Source organism: Pan paniscus, chromosome 23 (assembly GCF_029289425.2).
Source record: "Pan paniscus chromosome 23, NHGRI_mPanPan1-v2.0_pri, whole genome shotgun sequence".
Classification (NCBI taxonomy): domain Eukaryota; kingdom Metazoa; phylum Chordata; class Mammalia; order Primates; family Hominidae; genus Pan; species Pan paniscus.
Window position 1 is genome coordinate 27,660,140 of NC_085927.1, and position 26,114 is coordinate 27,686,253.

At 47.9% G+C, this 26,114-nt stretch overlaps 1 protein-coding gene across 6 annotated transcripts in view; it reads left to right on the plus strand.

Moving 5' to 3' along the window:
• The first annotated feature begins 21,916 nt into the window (after positions 1-21,916).
• LOC100991444 (chromatin remodeling regulator CECR2) overlaps positions 21,917-26,114 on the plus strand; it is a 192,501-nt gene continuing 188,303 nt past the window's right edge. For 3 of the 6 annotated variants that reach the window (XM_055105568.2, XM_034948894.3, XM_034948893.3), the window contains exon 1: positions 22,127-22,367. In XM_055105568.2, the coding sequence (XP_054961543.2) occupies positions 22,242-22,367 (126 nt within the window). In that variant the 5' untranslated portion in view covers positions 22,127-22,241. Of the gene's footprint in view, positions 22,368-26,114 lie in introns of all 6 variants that reach the window. The other 3 variants (XM_034948891.4, XM_057300991.2, XM_034948892.3) reach the window with 3 other exon arrangements.

Below are 26,114 nucleotides of genomic sequence, written 5' to 3' on the forward strand. Positions count from 1 at the left end.
AGAACGAGACTCCATCTCAAAAAAAAAAAAAAAAAAGAAGTCTTGGGCCAGGCTCCGTGGCTCATGCGTGTAATCCCAGCACTTTGGAAGGCTGAGGCAGGCGGATCACCTGAGGTCAGGAGTTTGAGACCAGCCTGGCCAACATAGTGAAACCCTGTCTCTACTAAAAATACAGAAATTAGTCGCGCGTGGTGGCACGCTCCTGTAGTCCCAGCTACTTGGGAGGCTGAGGCAGGAGAATCACTTGAACCTGGGAGGCGGAGGTTGCAGTGAGCCGAGATTGCGCCACTGCACTCCAGCCTGGGGGACAGAGCGAGACTCTGTCTCAACAACAAAACAACAACAACAACAACAACAAAAGTCTTGAATCCATGCTATGCGAGGAAGGAACGAGGGAAGGACCACAGCTCTGTCCTTAGTTCTTGGCCCCCCTCCCTTCCCATGTCCTCCCTGGGGAGCCTCCCCAAGGGCTTGCTACACCCTGCTGGCTCCCGCACCACGTCCACTGGGACCTCCCTGCTGGTCCTGTGCATCCGGCTGGTCATCAGCTCATCGTGCCTCAGGGTTACAACGTGTATACCTGCTTGCTTCAACTTTCTCTGAAGAGCCATAGTCTGGATTTCAGGCAGTGAGGTCATCCCTCCCCCAGTCACGCGAGTGTGGGATATGATGAGGTTTCTCTTCAAATAGCCCTATCAATCCTTTATTCTTTAATTCATATACACTCAAACCCCTTTTTCCTTTTTCTCTTTTTTTCCTTTCTGCCTTTCTTACATGCCCAGACACGCCACAGTACCAGGCTTATCAGTACCAGCTCACATTCTTTCCTTATTTAAAAAAAAAGATGACCGGGCGCGGTGGCTCACGACTGTAATCCCAGCACTTTGGGAGGCTGAGGCGGGCGGATCACGAGGTCAGGAGATCGAGACTATCCTGGCTAAAACGATGAAACCCCGTCTATACTAAAAATACAAAAAAATTAGCCGGGCATGGTGGTGGGCGCCTGTAGTCCCAGATACTCGGGAGGCTGAGGCGGGCGGATCACGAGGTCAGGAGATCGAGACTATCCTGGCTAAAACGATGAAACCCCGTCTATACTAAAAATACAAAAAAATTAGCCGGGCATGGTGGTGGGCGCCTGTAGTCCCAGATACTCGGGAGGCTGAGGCGGGCGGATCACGAGGTCAGGAGATCGAGACTATCCTGGCTAAAACGATGAAACCCCGTCTATACTAAAAATACAAAAAAATTAGCCGGGCATGGTGGTGGGCGCCTGTAGTCCCAGCTACTCAGGAGGCTGAGGCAGGAGAATGGCGTGAACCCAGGAGGCGGAGCTTGCAGTGAGCCGAGATCGCGCCACTGCACTCCAGCCTGGGCGACAGAGCGAGACTCCGTCTCAAAAAAAAAAAAAAAAAAAAAAAAGACTAGCTCGCTAACTCATTACAGATACCCTTTCCCCTTTTCCCCTCTCTCCCTTACGTGTCCACCTTATCTAAAAAGAGTTCAAATGTCTAGCCAACCGGGATTAGTTCAGCTTGTGCGACCCGACCGCGGCCAATGGGGAAAGGGTACAGGGGCAGGACTTGGCATCAGGAATAAAGGCTCTCGTGCGCCTTTGTTCGGGTGTGCTCTCATGGTGACCGGCCAAGGAAAAGCACCCCTCTGCGCAAAAGTAAAATTGCTTTGCTAAGAATCCTTTGTTTGAGTGTTCAATCTCCTTAAGATTTTAAGTGTTATTCCCAACACAAGTAATCTAGGACACGTATTTCTCAAGCAGAACACACATCAGTCACCAAAGCCTGTAGGTTCTAGCTGCACAATATTGCCCTGACTACTCCTTTTCTTCATGCCCTCTGCTGTTGCCTTCGGTTAGGACCTCACTGCTTCCTGCCTGAATTACTGACTTCAGCCTTTGTGACTTCAGTCCATTTTCTAACTCGTCTTTCTGACTACAACCTATTTGTTCCCTTTGCTTCTTCAAGCCATTCTCCATCATTGTGCCAATGTTCTAAACGTAAACAGTTTCTATCATTTTCTTGCTTAAACTCTTTCAGTGGCTTCTCCAAATGTGTCAGCATGAAGCTTTAACTCTGAGCTGAGCACTAAAGGAAGGACTTTCCTCACCTGAATCCTGTTTACATCTGTAGCCTCATTCTTCTACCACAACCAACAAACATGCTTTGCCCCAGACACTCCGAGTGACGTGACTATTTTATGCCACTGCACCTCTTAGCTTCCCCCTTGTCCACCCAAAGGACACATGTCCTTCAAGCTGCACTGAAGCATCTCCGTGTCCAGGAAGCGTCCTCTGGTGTCCTAGCTTAGTGTGGATGTTCTTTGTCCGTGCTCCCCATAACATATTGTGCCTAAACGCAGATCTCTAATCTCTGATTTATTTGTTTGCCTTCCTCTCTAGACTTTAATTGCTGAACTGCATGGACCCTGGTTTACTGAACTTCGTAAATCTAAATCTACAGTTGGATACCATGCGTGGCACAGAAAAGACCTTCGATAAATGATTTCTGGTTTCGTTTTGGTTTTGTTTTATTTACTGCTTACTACAACCAAGCACTGCTCTAGTTGCTGGATATGCAATAATGAACAATTCACACCTGGGTCCTGCTCTGAATAAATGAACAAATAAATATTAAATAAATGAAGTGGGAGTATTTACTTGCAGAAGAGAGAAATCTTAGAGTGGCACTGACTAGCGTCTTCAAGGGGCTATTATTACGTGGAAGAGAAAGTAATACTTCTTTTTTTTTTGAGATGGAGTCTCATTCTGTCACCCAGGATGGAGTGCAGTGGCATGATCTCAGCTCACTGCAACCTCCATCTCCCAGGTTCAAGCAATTCTCCTGCTTCAGCCTCCCAAGTAGCTGGGATTATAGGTACCTGCCACCAAGCCTGGCTAATTTTTTTTTTTTGAGATGGAATTTCACTCTTGTTGCCCAGGCTGGAGTGCAATGGCACAATCTTGGCTCACTGCAACCTCCCCCTCCCAAGTTCAAGCTATTCTCCTGCCTCAGCCTCCCAAGTAGCTGGTATTACAGGCACCCACCACCATACCTGGCGAATTTTTTGTATTTTCAGTAGAGAACGGGGTTTCACCATGTTGCCCAGACTGGTCTCGAACTCCTGACCTCAGGTGATTCACCCACATTGGCTTCCCAAAGTGTTGGGATTACAGGCGTGAGCCACTGCATCCGGCCAAGTAATACATTTTAATCTTGCTCTTCAATCATCAATTAAATTTACAGAAAGGCAGATTTCACTTCACTGTAAAAGAAGATTCTTTGAATAGTTAGAATTGACCAAAACTAGAGTCGTCTGCCTCCCGATGCAGTGACTCCCAATGCTGTAAATGGAAAGTGATCAAGTGCAGGCTGACGTGTCCTCAGAGATGTCAGGAGGCATTCCTCAGTGGGTGGGAGGTTGACCCACATGCCCCTTAAGGCATCTCTGGACCATGAAATCACAATGCACTTTTGACTTTCATTCTTCTCAGGCTCCATCTTGCTAAACACCCTTTGCACAATGGGAGTCTTTATCTCACTAACACCTTAATTTCAAAGAGTTAATGCATATCATTTTTTTTCCTTTCCACTTAATTTTCCTTCATAACGTATCCCTATTATGCACCAGCATATCTGGAAACTCGTTTATCCTCTTTGCACCCCTATGCAGCCTCTCTGATGCTGTTCCCCTTGGCTCATCACTACCAATCCAAGCAGAGTCTTTCTCTCAGATGAAGACGATGAAAGAGCTGAAAAAACACAGCTGGATGTTTCACATCCTGGTTGGATTGACAGGGGTGCCAGCAGCTGGGAGTCACCCTTTCATGTCAACGGAGTCAATTAGATTGGGAAGCCAATGAGGAAGAAATTAATCTAGTATCCCACAGTATCATTTTTATAGTTACCATAGTTACCTTAAGACAGAGCAACCCAGAACAGCTACCCGCTTAATGCTTAAGTGACTACAACCTGCAGGTACAGGCTAGCTTATGCCAATGCTCCAGATACCAGTGCAGTGTCAAGCAGTCAACCAGCATAAGTTTGCTTTTTATTTGTTGGAGTTAATGAACTCTTGTATATCAAGAAAAAAAACAATAGGATGGGAGACCTGGAAATACCAAGTCCTTGCTTTTCCACACAAGAGGGCAAGAAACGCTTAGTGGTTGTACAGGCCTTTTCCACTCACCCAGGCAATGAGCAAGTACTAAGTCAGAGTAATAAAATAACACTTTTTCATTTATATGCAATCTTTCTTTCTTTCTTTTTTTTTTTTTTAAGACAGCATCTCACTCTGTTGCCCAGGCTGGAATGCCCTCACCGCAACCTCCGCTTCCCACGCTCAAGCGATTCTCCTGCCCCAGCCTCCCCAGTAGCTGAGATTACAGGCACGTGCAAGTACTGCCTGGCTAATTCTTGTATTTCTAGTAGAGATGTGGTTTCACCACATTGGCCAGGCTGGTCTTGAACTCCTGACCTCAAATGATCCACCCGCCTTGGCCTCCCAAAGTGCTGGGATTCAGGTGTGAGCCACCACACCCGGCCCCCTTTTTTTTTTTTTTTTGAGATGGAGTCTTGCTCTGTCACCCAGGCTAGAGTGCAGTGGCATGATCTCGGCTCACTGCAACCTCCACCTCCCGGGTTCAAGCAATTCTCCTGCCTCAGCCTCCTGAGTAGCTGGGACTACAGGCACACGCAGTGGTATGATCTCAGGTCACTGCAACCTCCACCTCCAGGGCTCACATGATTCTCATGCCTCAGCCTCCCGAGTAGCTGGGATTATAGCGCATGCCACCATGCCCAGCTAATTTTTTGTATTTCTAGTAGAGACGTGGTTTCACCACGTTGGCCAGGCTGGTCTTGAACTCCTGACCTCAAATGATCCACCCACCTCGACTTCCCAAAGTGCTGGGATCATAGGCGTGAGCCACTGCCTGGCCTATATACAATCTTTCATTCTTCAACCACTGTTGACCAATCACTGACCATCCCCCCAGAACTCCCCCCACTTTGATGGTTCTGTCACCTCCATTTTGGCCTCAGTCCCAACTGCCAACAAGAAATGCTACTCTGGGCTGGGCTTGGTGGCTTACACCTGTAATCCCAACACTTTGGGAGGCCGAGGCGGGTGGATCACGAGGTCAAGAGTTTGAGACCAGTCTGACTAACATGGTGAAACCCTGTCTCTACTGAAAATACAAAAATTAGCCAGGCATGGTGGTGTGCGCCTGTAATCCCAGCTACTCAGGAGGCTGAGAATGAGAGTCGCTTGAACCCAGGGGCAGAGGTTGCAGTGAGGCGAGATCACGCCACTGCACTCCAGCCTGGGTGACAAAGTGAGACTCCGTCTCAAAAAAAAAAAAAAAAGAAATGCTACTCTGTGCCATTTGTTATGAATTTTAAGGTGTAGACACTATTTTTTACACTTCACCATCCAGCCTTTAGCCAGGAAATTTGATTGCAGTTGAGTTTCAAATGGGCACATGAGATGCACTCACAAGGCCAGGGGACTAATTTGGGGCCTGTAACTGTTACAGACATTTCCACAGTTCCCAACCTTTGCAATAGATTGTTTCTGGAGATTTGTCTTTTCTACCATTAATTAAGAAGCTTGCTAACTCCTGTTATTTAGTCTGGCAGGGATGGGCCATTAGATCAGAGTGTTTTTATTTTTATTTATTTATTTACTACTTTTTAGAGATGAGGTCTTGCTATGTTGCCCAGGCAGAGTGCAGTGGCTATTCACAGGCAGAATGCCATTGCTGATCAGCATAGGACCTTTGACTCTTCTGTTTCTGACCTGAACCCATTCACCCCTCGTTGGGCAACCTCCTGGTTCCCTGCTCCCAGGAGGTCACCATACTGATGTTGAACCTAGTGTGAATACCGTTGGCATAGTGAACTATAGCCCAGAACTCCCAAGCTAAACTGATCCTCCCGCCTCAGCCCCCCATGTAGCTGAGACCGCAGGCATGTATTATCACACCTGGCTATGTTTTTTTTTTCCGTAGAGACAGGGTCTCACTATTTTGCTCAGGCTGCTCTTGAAACCCTGGGCTCAATCAATCCTCCTGCCTCGGCCTTCCAAAGTGCTGAGATTATAGACATGAGCCACTGCAGCCAGAATATTTTTGTTGTTGTTGTTGTTGTTTTGTTTTGTTTTTTGATTTTTTTAATTATACTTTTAAGTTCCAGGGTACAAGCGCACAACGTGCAGGTTTGTTACATATGTATACGTGTTCCATGTTGGTGTGTGCAGCCAGAATTTTTTTTTTTTTTTTTTGAGATGGAGTCTCGCTCTGTCGCCCAGGCTAGAGTGCAGTGGCGCGATCTCGGCTCACTGCCAGCTCTGCCTCCCGGGTTCATGCCATTCTTCTGCCTCAGCCTCCCGAGTAGCTGGGACTACAGGCGCCCGCCACCACGCCCGGCTAAATTTTTGTATTTTTAGTAGAAATGGGGTTTCACCGTGTTAGCCAGGATGGTCTCGATCTCCTGACCTCATGATCCGCCCACCTCGGCCTCCCAAAGTGCTGGGATTACAGGCGTGAGCCACCGCGCCCAGCGCAGCCAGAATGTTTTTAGAGGTCATCACATTAGCTAATGTTTCTGTGGTTTAGGAGGGCACGTCAGAAGCTGTCTTCTGGACTGACTGCGATTTACCAGGAATGCCATGTTTTTTAGCATGATGAAACCTAACAGCATAATCATATCCATCTCTATACAAGAATAACCACAGTTGTCACAGGGTGCCCCCCATCCTTTTCCTTTTTCACCAACAGGTCTCTTCCTACTAAATGTCCAAAAACCTTTTAGTTTTTCAGCCACGCAAAGACAAGAATCTCACAGACTCTGCTTCAGTTGTCGTTAATGAAGATAGAAGGTGATAGGGAAACCTGATTAACTTTAAAAATAATGAAAGTATACACATAATAGATTTGAAGTTCATAGGAGTTTCTAGGTCTTCAACTCTTACAACAATGCTTAAAACATAGTAACTGTTTAGTAAATATTTATGGGGGAATAATATGAAAATTATTATTCATATTATTATTCCCCAAAATATGGGGAAAAATATGATTGGGGAAATCAAATTGGAAAACAATGTCAATCCCACAGTTGTATTCATAAAAAGGAAAATTTTTTTCTTTCCTTCTTTTTTTTTATTTTTATTTTTTGTGAGACAGAGTCTCACTCTCTCACCCCCATTGGAGTGCAGTTGTGTGATCTCACTGCAACCTCTGCCTCCCGGGTTCAATGATTCTCCTGCTTCAACCTCCTGAGTAGCTGGGATTACAGGTGCACACCACCATGCCGGCTACTTTTTGTATTTTTAGTAGAGACAGGATTTCACCATGTTGGCCAGGCTGGTCTCAAACTCCTGGCCTCAAGTGATCTGCCCACCTCAGCCTCCCAAAGTGCTGAGATTACAGGCGTGAGCCACCGGGCCTGACCAAATTTTTTCTTTTTGGGGTAAAATAATGAGTATAGCTTATACAGACTAGGACTTTGTGTATTGTAATAAATAAGACAAATAGTTTTTACTGTAATTGGTGCAGGTAGCTTTAGGCTATATAATTGTTTACTCCTCATCTTAAGTTAAAAGCAAGGGAAGTTAATTTCCATGTTCCTCTTTTTTTTTGTTGTTTTGAGACGGAGTCTCACTCTGTAAGCCCAGGTTAGAGTGCAGTGGCACCACTCAGTGCAACCTCTGCCTCCTGGGTTCAAGTAATTCTCCACTAAAAATACAAAAATAAGCCAAATTAGCCGGCCGTGTGGTAGGCGCCTGTAATCCCAGCTACTCAGGAGGCTGAGGCAGGAGAATTGCTTGAACCCGGGAGGCGGAGGATGCAGTGAGCCGAAATCATGCCATTGCACTCCAGCCTGGGCGACAGAGTGAGACTCCATCTCAAAAAAAATTTAAAAAGATAGGCCGGACACAGTGGCTCATGCCTATAGTCTCAGGACTTTGGGAGGCCAAGGAGTGGATCACCTGAGGTCAGGAGTTTGAGACCAGCCTGGTCAAGATGGTGAAATCCCGTCTCTACTAATAGTACAAAAATTAGCCTAGTGTGGTGGTGCATGCCTGTAATTCCAGCTACTTGGGAGGCTGAGGCAGGAGAATCACTTGAACCTGGGAGGCAGAGGTTGCAGTGAGCCGAGACTGCATTGCTCTCCAGCAACAAGAGTGAAACTCTGTCTCCAAAAATAAACATAAAAAATTTAAAAAGTGGCCAGGCGTGGTGGCTCACGCCTGTAATCCCATCACTTTGGGAGGCCGAGGTGGGTGGATCATGAGGTCAGGAGTTCATGACAAGCCTGGCCAAGATGGTGAAACCCCATCTCTACTAAAAATACAAAAATTAGCCGGGCGTGGTGGCAGGTGCCTGTAATCCCAGCTACTTGGGAGGCTGAGGCAGGAGAACCGCTTGAACGCGGGAGGCGGAGGTTGCAGTGAGCCAAAATCGCACCACTACACTCCAGCCTGGGCAACAGAGCAAGACTCCATCTCAAAATAAAATAAAATAAAATAAATAAAAAATAAAAAAAGTAAAGATAGAGATGGGGTCGCTGGGGTCTCGCTATGTTGACCATGCTGGTCTCAAACTCCTGGCCTCAAGCGATCCTCCCATCTTGGCCTCCTAAAGTGTTGGGATTACAGGTGAGAGCCACTGCGCCCGGCCCGCAGATTTTTCGTTTGTTTTTTGAGACAGACTCTCACTCCGTTGATCAGGCTGGAGGAGTGCAGTGGCATGATCTTGGTTCACTGCAACCTCCACCTCCTGGGTTCAAATGATTCTCATGCCTCAGCTTCCCGAGTAGCTGGGACTACAGACATGTGCCACCATGCCCAGTTAATTTTTTTGTACTTTTAGTAGAGATGGGGTTTTGCCATGTTGGACAGGCTGGTCTTGAACTCCTGGCCCCAAGTGATCCTTTCACCTTGGTCTCCCAAAGTGCTGGGATTACAGGCATGAGCCACCACAGCGAGCCTAGAATGCCAGATCTTTTGAATGAATCCTACAAGACTGCTCTTGCCTTTTCACTATATTGCCTTCTCTACTACATATCACTTCATTATTTTTATTATTTTTCTGAGATGGAGTCTCGCTCTGTTGCTCAGGCTGGAGTGCAGTGGCACAGTCTTGGCTCACTGCAACCTCCACCTTCCGGGTTCAAGCAATTCTCCTGCCTCAGCCTCCCAAGTAGCTGGGATTACAAGCACATGCCACCATGCCCAGCTAATTTTTGTATTTTTAGTAGAGACAGGGTTTCACCATATTGACCAGGCTGGTCTCAAACTTGAGACCTCAAGTAATCTGCCCTCTTCAGCCTCCCAAAGTTCTGGGATTACAGGCGTGAGCCACTGCACCCAGCCTAAATATCACTTTAAGTTTAAAAATTATTTCTAAACCAATTGCTTTTGAATTTAATAAAATCTTTATTTATTTATTTATTTATTTTTGAGATGGAGTCTCAATGGTGTGATCTGTGCTCACTGCAACCTCTGCCTCTTGGGTTCAAACGATTCTCCTGCCTCAGCCTCCCAAGTAGCTGGGATTACAGGCACCCAACACCACGCCCAGCTATTTTTCGTATTTTTAGTAGAGACAGGATTTCACCATATTGGCCAGGGTGGTCTCGAACTCCTGACCTCGTGATCCGCCCGCCTCGGCCTCCCAAAGTGCTGGGATTATAGGCATGAGCCACTGCACTGCACTCAGCCTACAATTTTATTGAAGTTTTTAAATCCTGGATAAAGATAGCTAACTGTGTTTCTCACCAATTCAAGCCCCATCTTCCTCATGAAGCGTTTCCCAAACATTCTAGCTCACACTAAAAATTTTCTTCTTTGAGTTCCTCTAAAAGGAGCAATTGACTAGATTATTTCTAACAGTTTATAACTTTAACACTATGTAGTATACTTATAGTCTATACTACACAGACAATCTTACTATTTTACCAATTGCATTAAAAACTCCCTGAGACCAGAGACTCAATTTTCTACCCAAATGTGTATTTCCATGTTGAATGAAATGAACTGAAGAAATAACTCAGGCCCAGCTAAAGAGTTTGAGTCCAGATGTGTACAACCCTGGGCACTTTGTCAACCAAAATAATGCAACCTTTAAACTGAGTAGGGATGGTTGGAGGCCAAAGGAATGACACAAGGACCTAAAATAATTAAAAAGAAAGAGAAATTTGGATTGTAGCCCCTTTGAAAAGAGATTAAGGAAGAACGCATTAAGATTCACCACCTTCTGAATGGCACTGAGAATTGAGATGCTACAAAGCTGTTTGACCTGGTGTCAAGCACAAGGGAAGATGCCACAATGAGATAGGCCAGAGCTGGACACTCCAGGAATTCAAAGAGGAATTCTGGAACAGAGCAGCATGAACAGGGACTAAGCAACCCAGGAGCAGCAAGATAGCTGATTCTTAGAGTTTTTAGAATAGAATTGAACAAAAGCCCTTCAGCAGGACATAAAATCTGGTGAGGACTTTGGTCCTGAATCAAAGTGGATGCCCACGGTAGAAAGGACTCCCTCAGCCCCATTTTATTCCCACCACTGGGTACTGAGTGAACTAACATTTGTACTAATTTCCTCCATGGCTGCGTGTAGTGTGAGAACATATTTGTTTTTTGTTTTTGTTTTTTAGTTTTTTGTTTTTTGTTTTTTTTTTTTGAGACAGGTTTTCACTCTTGTTCCCCATGCTGGAGTGCAATGGTGCCATCTCGGCTCACCACAACCTCCGCCTCCTGGGTTCAAGCGATTCTCCTGCCTCAGACTCCGGAGTAGCTGGGATTACAGGCATGCACCACCACGCCCGGCTAATTTTGTATTTTTAGCAGAGACAGGTTTTCTCCATGTTGGTCAGGCTGGTCTCCAACTCCCAACCTCAGGTGATCCGTTGTTCTCGGCCTCCCAAAGTGCTGAGATTACAGGCATGAGCCACTGCGCCCGGCTGTGAAAACATATTTGTTAGGATACAGCCCCCAGCTCTGATGCAGGCTAGCTTGAGCCAGAGCACAGAAGCAATACTCCAGAAAGCAGCAGCCTCCTTTCTCCGGGCTGAACTTCTTTCTCAACCAGGGTCAGGAGGCTTTCAAGCTTGACACTTGGGTTTCACGGCAATAACAAATTACCAATCTTAAGGGCCAAAATAAAGAGAGCTGCTCACATAGGCTTGGTCTCAGGCAGCCTTGCAGCTGTTACTAAAGCACCAGGGAAGGACGTTGAGGCTTGCAAGCCCCACAAATCCACAGTAATGAAAGTCTCTGTTCTAAGGAGTGCTGAGAGTGCTGTGGCCAGGTAGAAAGAAGAGCCACAGTACGTTAGGCATGTTTCCACTTCAACCTGGGCTTTAGGAAAGGTAATTAACTGGAAAAATGCTTATAGAAATTTCTAGAAATGGGAGGACATTGATACAGAGCACAGTGTGATTAGCCAAATAATTTCTGACAGATTCTCTATTCGCAGTGAATGATCTTTTCTTTTTTCTTTTTGTTTTTCCTTCTTTCTTTTCTTTTTTTTTTTTTAGATGGGGTCTCCCCATGTTGGCCAGGCTGGTCATGAACTCCTGAGCCCAAGGGATCTACCTGCCTAGGCCTCCCAAAGTGTGTGCTAGGATTACAGGTGGGAGCCATCTTTTTTTTTTTCTTTTCTTTTTTTTTTTTTAGATAGGGTCTGGCTCTGTCCCTAGGCTAGAGTGCAGCGCGGTAATCATGGCTCACTGTAGCCTTGGCCTCCTAGGCTCAGGTGATCCTCCCACCTCAGCCTCCTGCATAGCTGGGAGGCACGCAGCACCATGCCCGGCAAATTTTCGTATTTTTAGCAGAGACTGGGTTTCACCATGTTGGCCAGGCTGGTCTTGAACTCCTGGACTCAAGGGATCCACCTGCCTCGGCCTCCCAAAGTGCTGGGATTACAGGCGTGAGCCACCATGTCCCATCCATGGTGAATTCTTATAGTGACTGGCTACTTTTCCCAACATGCTTTTTTAAAAAAAACAAAAAACAAAAAACTTTCTGCCATTTTCTCTCTCCAGTAGTCTCTGTTATCTTCTTTCCCAGCTGGTGGCCTGTCAATCTTTTTGGAACCTCCCCGCAGTGAATCACTTTTCAAACTTGCTTCGCAGAACATTCAACGCTGACAAACCTCCCATGGAAGGGGAAGTAATAGAGTGTAAGAACCACAGGGTCCATGGCAGCTTGGAGGGAGAGCGGGACAGAAGCTGGGAGGCTGTGCAACAGGAAGGAGACCTGAAGATGAGCTCAGATAGCATCTGTGACACGATAAAGGAAAATTTTGTTGAATTCCTTATGACTTACCCTTTGTTCCTTTACAGCCCATGTTTGCCCTAGATGCCAGGGCAGTGCTGTTGGCCTTAAAGGAAAAAGGATGAACAAATGCCTGTGTGGTTTCACTTATATAGTACTTAGCTTGACGCCATGTGAAATGAAGAGGTATGTGGAACTTGGTGATATGAAAATAGAAACCAAAAGCCTGATAACAATACAAGGGAAAAATCAGGATCAGGAAACAATCCCAAAAAGGATTATGGAAATCACTGAAAAGTGGAGAAACTAAGTGGAAATAGAAAATCAAGTATACATGAAAGGCTTAAACATAATCTTAAAATGCGGTGATTAGTTACGCAGAGCTGGGTGCAGTGGCACGTCTGCAGTCCCATCTACTTGGGATGCTGTTACCGGAGGATCCCTTGTGCCTGAGGAATTCAAGGACACAGCAAGCTATGATTGCTTCTCTGAATAACCACTGTACTCCAGCTTGTACAACATCGTGAGACACCATTTGAAAAACAAACAAAACAAAACACTAGGCCGGGTGAAGTGGCTCACGCCTATAATCCCAGCACTTTGAGAGGCCGAGGCCGGCAGATCAGTTCAGGTCAGGAGTTCGAGACCAGCCTGACCAATATGGTGAAACCCCGTATCTACTAAAAATACAAAAATTTAGCCAAGCATGGTGGCTCGTAATCCCAGCTACTCAGGAGGCTAAGACAGGAGAATCGCTTTAACCTGGAAGGCAGAGGTTGCAGTGAACCAAGATTGTGCCATTGCACTCCAGCCTGGGCAACAAAGCTAGACACCATCTCGAAAAAAAAAAAAAAATTAGTCCAAGCATGGTGACATGTGCCTGTAATCCCAGCTATGTGGGAGGCTGAGGCAGAAGAATCACTTGAACCCAGGAGGTGGAGGTTGCCATGAGCCAAGATCTGCCATTGCACTCCAGCCTGGGCAATAAAGTGAGACCCTGTCTCAAAAAACAAACAAACAAACAAAAAACCCACTAGGCTAGGTACAGTGGCTCATGCCTATAATCCCAGCACTTTGGGAGGCTGAGGTGGGTAGATTGCTTTAGCCCAGGAATTCAAGACGAGTCTGGGCAACGTGGTGAAACCCCATCTCTACAAAAAATAAAAAAATTAGCCAGGCATGGTGGTGTGTGCATGTGGTCCCAGCTACTTGGCAGGCTGAGGTGAGAGGATCACTTGAGCCCACGAGGTGGAGGTTGCAGCGAGCTGAGATTGTGCCCCTGCTCTCCAGCCTCGGTGCCAGAGGGAGACCCTGTCTCAAACAAAGCAAAACAAAACAAAGCAAAACAAAACAAAAGAACAGGCCAGGTGCAGTGGCTCACGTCTATAATCCCAGCATTTTGGGAGGCCGAGGTGGGCATATCATTGAGGTCAGGATTTTGAGACCAGCCTGGCCAACATGGCAAAACCCCATCTCTGCTAAAAATACAAAAATTAGCCGGGCTGGTGGCGGACACCTGTAATCTCAGCTACTCAGGAGGCTGAGGCAGGAGAACTGTTTGAACCCTGGAGGCGGAGGTTGCAGTGCACCATTGCACTCCAGCCTGGACGACAGAGTGAGAGTCCATCTCAAACAAAACAAAAAACAAACAACACCCCCCACCCAAAAAAAAAACAACCTAGGTTACATAGTAATAGCAAGGGTGTTGACACTTTACAAAGTATAATCTGCTAAAAATATAAAAATTAGCCGGGCATGGTGGCGGGCACCCGTAATTCTAGCTACTCGGGAGGCTGAGGCAGGAGAATCACTTGAACCTGGGGGCTGGGGGGAGGTTGCAGTGAGCCGAGATTGAGCCACTTCACTCCAGCCTGGGCAAAAGAGCAAGACTCTATCTCAAATTAAAAAAAAAAAAAAAGAGAGAGAGAGAGTGACTAGTGTTTTCTGTGAATGCTAAAGATTAGTAATGTACTACACATCTATTCCACAAGCATTTATTAGGATCAATTATTTGTAGACTGCTCTAAGAGGGCAGAGAGAAAACAGAAGCATAGCAGCCCTATAGGCTCTTCTCAGTGGAAGAGCTGTGATTTAGTTAGAGAAAGAGGTGGAAGGGGTGAGTTGGGAGACACTGCAGTAGGCCATAGTGGTTAGGGAATCCTCGCCTGGAGTCTTTAAAAGCCAATAACTGATAATTTATTTTATTTATTTATTTTTTAGTGACAGAGTCCCTCTCTGTCGCCCAGGCTGGAGTGCAGTGGCACAATCTCAGCTCACTGCAACCTCTGTCTCCAGAGTTCAAGCAATTATCGTGCCTCAGCCTCCCAAGTAGCTGGGATTACAGGCGCACCGCCACCACGCCCGGCTAATTTTTGTATTTTTAGTAAAGATGGGGTTTCACCATGTTGGCCAGGCTGGTCTCAAACTCCCCACCTCAGGTGATCCACCTGCCTTGGCCTCCGAAAGTGCTGGGATTACAGGCATGAGCCACCATGTCCAGCCCCAAGAATCAATAATTTAGAGGGGCCAAGTGAGTACTGATTATTTAGGTTACTATAGACCAGCACTGCCCAATACAGTAGCCACTAACCACAGTGGTGAATTGAACTGCAAAATGTAACTAGTCCCAACCGAGATGTCCTGTAAATATACAATATAGTACACACCAGATTTCAAAGACTTGGCATGAAAAAATAATTTTTTAGTTCATTTTTTTTGTGTGTTGATTACATGTTGAAATAATAATATTTTAGATAGACTGGATTTAAGAATATATCTGGCTGGGCTCGGTGGCTCACGCCTGTAATCCCAGTACTTTGGGAGGCCAACAGGGGTGGATCATGAGTTCAGGAGTTCAAGACCAGCCTGGCTAAGATGGTGAAACCCCATCTCTATGAAAAATACAAAAATTAGCTGGGCACAGCAGTGGGTGCCTGTAATCCCAGCTACTCGGGAGGCTGAGGCAGGAAAATTGCTTGAACCTGGGAGGCAGAGGTTGCAGTGAGCCGAGATTGTGCCACTGCACTCTAGCCTGGGCGACAGAGCAAGACTCTGTCTCAAAAAAAAAAAAAGAATACGTCCAAGAATTGTTGTTTCTTCCTTTAGATGCCTCTTACCTTCCATTTCCTTTTGATAACCCTGGTCTCCATCCTGTGTCACGTCCTTTGCATCCCACTATTTTAGCCATTTCCTTCTTCTTCTTTTTTTTTTTTTTTTGTTTTTTTGAGACAGAGTCTTGCTCTGTTGCCTAGGCTAGAGTGCAGCAACACCATCTTAGCTCACTGCGACCTCTGCCTCCAGGGTTCAAGCGATTCTTCTGCCTTGACTTACCGAGTAGCTGGGACTACAGGTGCACCCTACCACACCTGGCTAATTTTTTTTTTTTTTTTTTGAGTTGGGGTCTTGCTTTCGCCAGGCTGGAGTGCAGTGGCGCGATCACAGCTCACTGCAACCTCCGCCTCCTGGGTTCAAGCAATTCTGCCTCAGCCTCCTGAGTAGCTGGGACTACAGGTGCCCACCACCATGCCCAGCTAATTTTTTTGTATTTTTAGTAGACACGGACATTCACCATATCGAGACCAGGCTGGTCTCAAACTCCTGACCTTATGATCCGCCTGCCTTGGCCTCCCAAAGTGGTGGAATTACAGGCGTGAGCCACCGTGCCAGGCCAATTTTTGTATTTTAAGCAGAGACAGGGTTTCACTATGTTGGCCAGGCTGGGCTCGAACTCCTGATCTCAGGTGATCTGCCTGCCTTGGCCTCCCAAAATGCTGGAATTACAGGCATGAGCCACCACACCTGGCCTATTTATTTTTGAGGCAGGGTCTTGCTCTGTTGCTCAGGCTGGAGTACAGTAGCATGATCTCAGCTCCCTCCAACCTTCACCTCTTGGGTTCAAGCAATCCTCCCACCTCAGCATCTGGAGTAACTGGGACTACAGAGTGTACCAACATGCCTGGCTAAATTTTGTATTTTTTGAAAAGATGAAGTTTTGCCATGTTGCTCAGACTGGCCTTGAACTCCTGGGTTCAAGTGATTCACCCACTGCAGCCTCTCAAAGTGTTGGGATTACAGGTGTGAACCACTATGCCCAGCCTAATTTCTAAAAATTTTAAATTAGCTTGGTGTATAGCCCTCTTTGGGAATAGGGAGTTATGGAATGCAGCTCCTTAATGAGAAAAGCTGAGCTGTTCATGAAGGGGTGTCAAGAATTTGTGCCATACTCCCGGGCGCAGTGGCTCATACCTGTAATCCCAGCACTTTGGGAGGCCGAGGCGGGCAGATCACGAGGTCAGAAGATCTAGATCATCCTGGCTAACACGGTGAAACCCCGTCTCTACTAAAAATACAAAAAATTAGCTGGGTGTGGTGGCAGGCGCCTGTAGTCCCAGCTACTCCGGAGGCTGAGGCAGGAGAATGGCATGAACCTGGGAGGCGGAGCTTGCAGTGAGCTGAGATCACGCCACTGCTCTCTAGCCTGGACGACAGAGCAAGACTCTGTCTCAAAAAAAAAAAAAAAAAAAAAAAAAAGAATTTGTGCCATACTTGGGCTTAGTTATACACAGTTGACTAAAGTGCTAACATAATGTTTATACTACACTCTCCTGGTCCAATTTGATTCTGGCACTGAAACAAGAAGTATCCAGGTCAGGTTGGCAAACAAAGGTAGAGAAAGGGCAATTTAAATAGAAGAGAGAGGCAGGGCACAGTGGCTCACGCCTTGTAACCCTGCTCACTTTGGGATTACAAAGTGCTGTGATCCCAGCACTTTGGGAGGCCGAGGTGGGTGGATCACAAGGTTCGGAGTTCCAGACCAGCCTGGCCAATATGGTGAAACCCCATCTCTACTAAAAATACAAAAATTAGCTGGGAGTGGTGCCACGCACCTGTAGGCTGAGACAGAAGAATCACCTGAACGCAGAAGGCAGAGGTTGCAGTGAGCTGAGATCACACCACTGCACTCCAGCCTCGGCAACAGAGGGAGATTCCGTCTCAAAAAACAAAAAACAAAACAAACAAACAAAAAAACAAAAAATAAGGAGAAGAAGAAGAGAGAAGTAGCATGATTCCAAAGAGAGAAAACTGGCTGAACAGTTAGATTTGGATGCTTGGCTGGGCGCAGTGGCTCACGCCTGTAATCCCAGCACTCTGGGAGGCTGAGGCAGGTGGATCACCTGAGGTCGGGAGTTTGAGACCAACCTGACCAACATGAAGAAACCCTATCTCTATTAAAAATACAAAACTAGCCAGGCATGGTGGTGCGTGCCTGTAAACCTAGCTACTCGGGAGGCTGAGGCAGGAGAATTGCTTGAACCCAGGAGGCGGAGGTTGCAGTGAGCCAAGATCATGCCACTGCACTCCAGCCTGGGCAACAAGAGTGAAACTCCGTCTAAAAAAAAGGAAAAAGAAAAAGATCTGGATGCTTGTCCTGGTTAACGATGGTTATGAAGAAGCCACACTTTCCTTTGTTCATCTCTTCCAAGGTTCAGTAATAATAAAGCAGAGCACATATTTTTAAATTAATCCTTTGGAAATAACAGTGTATTTCCCAAAGAAACAATGTCATAAAAAAGGTGGTTAGGCCAGACTCAGTGGCTCACCCCTGTAATCCTAGTACTTTGGGAGGCCAAGGTGGGCGGATCACGAGGTCAGGAGATCGAGACCAGCCTGGCTAACACGGTGAAACCCCGTCTCTACTAAAAATACAAAAAAAATTAGCCAGGCGTGGTGGTGGGTGCCTGTACACCCAGCTACTCGGGAGGCTGAGGCAGGAAAATGGTGTGAACTGGGGAGGCGGAGCTTGCAGTGAGCCAAGATGGCACCACTGTACTCCAGCCTGGGTGACAGATCAAGACTGTCTCGGAAAAACAAACAAACAAAAACAAACAAAAAAATGTGGTTAGCCTGGCCTGTAGTGCCAGCTATCTGGGAAGCTGAGGCAGGAGGATTGCTCAGTAAGGTGGCAGGGAGCTATGACTGCACCACTCCACTGCAGCCTGGATAACAAAGGGAGACCCCATATGTAAAAAAAAAAAAAGGGTGGTTCATTTCCCAGATTATCCTCCAGGAACCTATATAAATCCCAACATAGCTAACATTACTTCATATTTTGCAATGGGAAACATAAATATTTTTGCAATATTAATGAATAAGCAAAACAGAAAAACCAAACGAATTATTGTGGGATTTTTAAATAGAAAACATTTGATTCAAAGAGGATTATGGAACTCAGGGTCAGAGAATATGAAAGAATTACTTCTTGCTACTTTTAATACTATCTGAAGTTAATGGCACTGGCTCACAAACAGAAAACAGCACGAATGAGAAGGGGAAAGAAAATATGAGCTGTGTTTTTTCTTTTTTCTTTTTTTGAGATTGAGTCTCACTCTGTCGCTAGGCTGGAGTACAGTGGCACGATCTCCGCTCACTGCAACCTCTGCCTCCCAGGTTCAACCAATCATCCTGCCTCAGCCTCCGAGTAGCTGGGAGTACAGGGGCGTGCCACCACGCCCAGCTAATTTTTTGTATTTTTAGCAGAGATGGAGTTTCACCATGTTGGCTAGGATGGTCTCGATCTCTTTACCTCGTGATCCGCCTGCCTCGGCCTCCCAAAGTGCTGAGATTACAGGCGTCACCTACCGCCCCGGCAAACTGTGTGTTTTTAAGGAAGATGATTCAACTAGTGTTTCGAGGGTGAAAGAATGGGTCAGGCTGGAGAAGTACAATAGCACTCCGAATCAAAGGGAGAAGGGAAGAAGGGTGAGTGGCCAGCCTATTGGTAGGGGGTCATTAATCTAGATTCTAGGAGGTTAGGCTGGAAGTTAGTCCAGAAAATAGATCCGAGGCAGTTAAGTCCAAGGGGAGGCGTGGCACAGATGTTCAAAGCAGGGTCAAAGATTCAGGGTATCAATCCTAACAGGGCCAGAGAAGGTCCAAATGGAAAAGCTCTGGTTGGAGCCCAAACTCAGGGAACTCAAGATTGAGATTTACTGTTGATTCCAAGACACTTGAGACCCCTCAGCTCCTGGGGCCAGAATCCGTTCCAGAGGGTAGTTGAGGCCAGAGTAGCAGGGTAGGTGGAGGAACTAGGGAAAAAACTGTAGAGACAAACAGAGTTAGAGAATGGTGGGAGGAAATGGGTCTAAAGTTGGTGTGCTGGGCCACAGAACAGAGAAGACCCTCAGAAGGAAAGGGCAGCAGAAGGGAGGAGGAGCCCTGAGAGACAGGGCGGATCTCTGAGCAGCACCAGGGGGCGCGTGCCGTTCCCGGACAGTCTTGTTGATTTCCGGGGCTTGGCAATGGGCGGAGGAGGCAGGAAGACAATGGCTCAGCCTTTAAATTGGGGCTGGGGTGGTGTTTGTAAACGACATTAAACACACTACTGTACTAAAAGGTAGCCAAATCATCTCATCCCTCTGCTTCCTGGTGTCATTAATATCCTAGGCACTAACATTACTAGGCTGGCTAGTGGTGACAACTGAGAGGCGAGGGAAGAAGCTTAAACGATGACAAAAGATAAAGGCAGGGAAACGCAGTAACACTTTTTTTTTTAATTTTTATTTTTTGAGACGGAGTTTCACTCTTACTGCTCAGGCTGGAGTGCAATGGCGAGATCTCGGCTCATTGCAATCTCTGCCTCCCGAGTTCAAGCGATTCTCCTGCCTCAGCCTCCCGAGTAGCTGGGACTACGGGCGCCTGCCACCACACCCATCTAATTTTATGTATTTTTAGTAGAGACGAGGTTTCACAATGTTGGCCAGGCTGGTCTCGAACTCCTGACCTAAGGTGAACCACCCGCCTCGGCCTCCCAAAGTGCTGGGATTACAGGCGTAAGCCACCGCGCCCGGCCAACACACACAAAGAGGAAAAAGTGTGCAAAGTCAAACTGTGAGGAAATAAAGACGGAGAAGCAAGTCCAGAAAGCACCTCGTTCAGGTTACGTGACAATTCCGGGGTGGCCTGTGTCCCTCTCCCATCTCCCTTGCTAATGCAATACTCACGGGGTAGCTGTGCTTCACCAACACACACAAATGTAGGCTTGGCTTTTTGGGAGCAGTCACATGTGAGCTCATTTTTGCCAAACATTAAATAAAAAGCATGGTAGAATTTGAGGATGCACTTTAAATCATCAAATAGTTCCAGGGAATGAAAGAGCAGAACTTTGGGGTTTTTATCTGTGCCAGGAGAGAGTGGTGGGGGGCGGAGGAGACCCTTGTTAGAAGATGATGTATTTTGAGATTACTAGATTCACAGAAGATGCACGTGAATATACTCTAACCATTTAAAAATATGTTTCTGAATGCTGCCTTAAAAAATACAACAAGTTATTATCATAATAAAGTGAGGGAGAGTGGAGGGGTAATTATCCAGACAGCCCATTCCAAAATCTATCATATAAATTATCTCCAGATTGTACACTACTTAAAGGTAGAAGAGGATCTTTGAGTTTAACCCTTGTACACTTTGTGATTGTGCCTGTCACTCAATAAATAGTTGATTGATTTGGGGGACGCGCCAGGAGCAGTGTTTCCTATCTGAAAGGTGGACCATCGAACTCAGAGGCGGCCCTCTGAGACCAGCAGGATGCAAGTGCAACGACCAATACAAATATCTGAGCATTCAATGGAGTTTTTCCAAACTTCTAGCCTGTTTCTGGGGTGATTTTTTTCCTTAGGATTTAACAGTACTCCACCGCGCTACAGCAGTTAGCATTTCTAAAGCACACACCCCAACACCCTTCGGCCGTAGCACATTCAATCCCTCCGCCGGGGCGTGGGGGTCTCCTCCCCTCCGAGCACAGTTCCCGGCTTCCCGATCTCCTCTGCCCCATCCCCCCGCCTTCCAAGCACATTGTGCGCACTCTTCCAGGCAGCTCTTTCAGCGGCCGGGCAGTAGCAGGGTTCCGAGCCCGTCTTCTCCGGGGCGGTCACACGTGTCCATTCCCTGGGGTAGGGGATCGCTCTTCCCGCTTGGCTGCTGATTGGTGCCTCCCCCTACCCCACCCTTCCCGCCGCTCTCCAGCCTCCATCCTACTTCGTTCCAGCTCAATCAGCCCCACCGCCTTCTTCCCTCGGAGAAAAAAGCCACTTCAGAGCTCCTTGGGCGCCGTTCTCGGCTGGAATAAAAGCGTTAAGAAACAGGTGGAAAGCACTTCACGTCTCTAGGCTTCATATTTCTAGGGTGGACAGCCCGCTCCTGCTCCGGCTCTGCCCTCGGCATCAATAATAACTGAACTCCCACACGTGCACGTTTCTGTCTCTAGCCCGACCGAAAGCACCACCCCGCGGGCCCTTTAAAAGGACGCGACCACTCAGGCCAAGTGGGGGTGGGAGAGCTCCTGGCCGTCCTCCCTTGGGAAAGTGCTTCAACTCCCCAGTCCCAAAGTCCTGGAGGGCGGAGGGCGCCGCGTGAGAGTTCTCGGGGGTGCGGCCCGCGCCCCCTAGGTCCTGCGGATCTGGGCCCGGGGGCGCGCGCCCCGCCCCTCCCCCTCCCTGGCGGTGCAGCTGTCCGGGCGGGGGTGGGGCGGGGGCGGGGGTTGTTGTTGTGGCGCGGGCAGCCCCGCCCCCTCCTCGTGGGCGGCCCCTCCCCCAGGCCCCGCGTCCGGCCCCTCCGCCCCTAGCCCCATCTGTTTCTCCGGCGGGGACTCGATTATATTGTAGGGGACTGGGGGCGGCCGCCGCCGCAGCCGCGGGATGGGGCGAGCGCGCGGACCCCGCGGGCAGCCGCAGCCGCAGCCGCCTCAGTAGCTCGGGCCCCCGCGCCGCCGCCCCCCGCCCGGCGCCCGCCCTCGGCTCCTGCACTCGCCGAGCGGCGGCAGCAGCGGGAGGAGCGCCCCGCCGCCCCCGCCGAGGACCGCGCGGAGGCTGCGGCGCTGCCGCGGCGGGAGTCCCAGGTCGGCGGGCAGAGCGCGGGCAGCGAGGGGCCGCCGCCTGTGCCGCAGCGGGGAGATGTGCCCGGAGGAGGGCGGCGCGGCCGGGCTGGGCGAGCTCCGCTCCTGGTGGGAGGTCCCGGCCATCGCGCACTTCTGCTCGCTCTTTCGCACCGCGTTCCGCCTGCCCGACTTCGAGATCGAGGTGAGTGGCCGCGCGGGCGGGAGGCGGCGCGCTGCGCCCCCTGCTCCCCCTGCCCCGCGCGGGGTGTCCCGGGCCGTCGCGCAGAGGGGCCGGGGCCCGAGGGACTTCGGCCGGGAGTCGGGGGCCAGGAGGAGGGCGCAAAAGGGCAGGAGGGCGGGCGGGGGCCGCCGGGCTGTGCCCGGGTGCCGAGGGGCGTCGGGCCGGGGACGCCGGCTCCTGGGGTGGAGGAGCAGGCACCGCGAGGGCGGGGCGGGCCCGTGCTTTTGTGGGAGAGGGAGCGGGAGCGGGACCCGGCGACCCTCCCGGGACTTCTCCGGTGGGCTGGGGCTGAGTGTGGGCGCGAGGGCTGCGCGCGCTCGCCGCCCGGTGCCATTGAGGCGCGAGCCAGCTGCTCCGGCGGGGCCGGGCGCGGGGAGGGGGGGTGGCCGCGCGGGATTAACTCGGACCCGGGCGGGAGTCGGCCGCGGCCGGCGGGGAGGGCTAGCCCCGCTCTGGCGGGCGGGCGCGTGGCAGGGGCTCCCGGAGGCCCCAAGCTCCCGGGAGGCGCTCCGGCCAACTTCGGGCCGGTGGGGACCGGGCCTGGGCGCGGGGCTCTGGAGGTGTGGAAGGAAAGTTTGGGACTCCGTTATTCTTCCACAGCGTCCTTCCTCCCGTAATATCCAGCCTCTTTATCGCGGGGCTCGGGAGCCCTTGGAGTTTATCTCGCCACCATTATCCCCCCGGGCGAGCGCGGAGGACGGGCTGGCCATTCTGGCCAGGCCGGAGGTGTTTTCCAGCCCGGGGCTTTGTGATAACTGGGCCGAAACCCGAGGGTCCTGGAGCGCGGCGGGTGGCGGGAGCTTGCGGAGCGCGGCGCACTCGGCGGCCAGGCATCGGCCAGCTCAGCGGCAGCCCCCTTTCTCCTATTTTCATTTTTATTTTTGGAAGGAGCTGAGAAATAGTCGATTGGTTGGCAGGTTGAATTGTCTTCTCTTCTATGGCAATGTGTGTCGTGACTTTTCACCTTTTGCCTTTGGACAAAGGTGAATGGCAACTGCGTTGGTCAGTTTTTGTTTTCTGTTCTGCGGATGGGTTCGCCGACGCAGTAATCAAAATTAGAGCCACTCTTTTGGAAGAGCACATCGTTGTTGTTGCCTCCCCAGCCCCACGGATCTTACTTTGTGCCATTTTCGGGTTGATTTTAACTCGTTTATTTCAGAGCTCTTTGCCTCACCTTTATTTTTAGATTTAGTCGTGTTTGCTGAAATATCAGTTGCTTCTTCTGTGAATGAAGTGTGGGAACTTGCTCTCGTCGCAGTTAATGAAATCAGGAAAATAAAAAGATCAAAAGGGTTGGGGATGGGAGAATGAAGAGGAATGTAGACAGATAGTCTAGGGCCACTCACTGGCTTTTGGCGATTCTTAGTTCCTTAAGCTGATTAAAACAATGTGAGGAAATGTGGGCTTCTCCACTTTTTAGGAAGAGGTAATAACGGGCATTTTACGTGGCGCCACAGCGTTTGTTTTCAAAGTTTGAACGTGAATGTAGCAAGCATAATTTTATTAATGAAAATTTTCTTTAGACAACTGTTAATATTGACGAAAGAAGAGAAACAGAGACACGGAAGCTAAAGAGTTGGGAATCCTAAAGGTCAAAGGATGTTTCTCAGTTACTCTGATGTCCTGTGTTTTCTTTCAGTTGGTACAAAATCGTGAGTAGTTTAATTATATCCTGCAGTCAAAATGGTGGCTGTGGTGGGAGGTGCCGCCTGTGACAGGGCCATCTTGGGTGCTGGTAAACTTGCACCTAGTCCCTTTTCTTCCTTGCGAGATAAAGTTGAGGTGGTGCTGGGATTACGAGTTCAGAGTTTAAAGACCCATCCTAAAAATATTGTTGGAAAAACTTCATGTCTCAAAATCCATGTATTCCCATTTTGTTGATGAAAAGCTAGAGGTAACTCATTTTGCCTTAAGTACTCGCAGCATATTTAGAGTAACCTGTAAATAACTTGTTTTCTGTTATAAGCAATAAACTTGTGGTTTCTGAGAATTAGCTGGTTTAATTCCTAAAGGAAATGTAAACTGATTAAAGAGGTCAAATTTATATGTATAACATGAAAAATCACTGTAGTTTACATGGTGAATAATCAAGGCTATTTGATATGACTGTCCTCTCTTTTGACTCCAGTGTTTCTTGGAAATGACACTTTTTTGGGGCTAAAATACATGCTGTTTGAAATACATGCAACAGAAATGAATATTTGGCTTCAAACATGCAGGTTTTAAGAACTATCCACACTCGTTTTTATTTGGAGATGTTCAGTCAGTGGATAACAAAGTGACTTTTCTCATCTGCAGTTTTTGTCTAATCCATCTCAGGTATGTTTTGATATGGCTAATGGAAATTTTAACTTACGCTTTTTAGTAGTTATCAAAAATTAGAATTTTATTGGGAATGATTATATGTGAGATTTAAAAATTAAGATTTAAGAATGTATTTTCTCGACGCGGTGGCTCACCCCTGTAATCCCAGCACTTTGGGAGGCCGAGGTGGGTCGATCACCTGAAGTCAGGAGTTCGAGACGAGACTGGCTAACATGATGAAACCCCGTTTCTACTAAAAATATAAAAAGTTAGCCAGACATGGTGGCGCGCTCCTGTAATCCCAGTTACATCCGTAGGCTGAGGCAGGATGATCGCTTGAACCCGGTAGGCGGAGGTGGCAGCGAGCCGAGATCGTGCCATTGCACTGCAGCCTGGGCGACAGGGCGAGACTCCGTCTCAAAATAAATATATTAATTAATTAAAAGATAATTCAAAAGCCGAGCCGTACCTGTTAGGCCATGTGGAAGGGCCCTACAGTCTTAATTTTCTGCAACTTTAAAAGGTAAAAATGATAAATAATAGCAAGTAGTAGAAGTTGGATATCAGTTATTTCAGGAAACCAGTTTTCAGCTGTGGGAAAGATCTCACCAGGCTGAACTCATGGATTTATAGAAAATTGAGGAAGCAGAGTCTTCAAGGACTCGGCTTCCATTTATCTAAAGTGAAGCAATCTCTAAGACAGGTGAAGGGCTGGCAGGATTCATGCCCCACTTCTCCAAGAGATTAAGACCTTCCACTTAGAAAACTGTGCCCAAAACGTGGATATTTTTATTTTTGTGTGTATTAAATAAATTTTTTTTTTTTTTTCTGAGACGGAGTCTCACTCCGTCGCCCAGGCTGGAGTGCGGTGGCGCGACCTCGGCTCACTGCAACCTCCACTTGCCAGGTTCAGGTGATTCTCCCGCCTCAGCCTCCGGAGTAGCTGGGACTACAGGCATGTACCAGCACACCCGGCTAATTTTTGTATTATAAAAAAACTTTTTACTCTATTAATCAATCTTGAATATACAGGATTGCTTTAGAAGAGTCAACATACTTGATTCTTAGTTTTAGACAAGAAACCTGTCAAGTATATAATAGTAATGCCTTATCTCAGTTCAAAATTCCTAGTTGTAAAAATACTAAAAAAAAATTATATAAACGTGAAAATTATCATAAAATACAGGTAAAAATTAAAACCACCCATGGTCACCAATCAGGGATAAAAGTTAACTGTTAACATTGTATCCTTCTACTCAGGGATAAAAGTGATTCACTGTTAACATATAGAAATTCCTAAATATGCCCGCAGTGTAATTGTTCTGTAGGTTAGATGTTTTTGCTTTTCAGATGAGATTGAGGTATAGCTGGAAAACAGATGAATGACACTGAATTCAGTAGTTG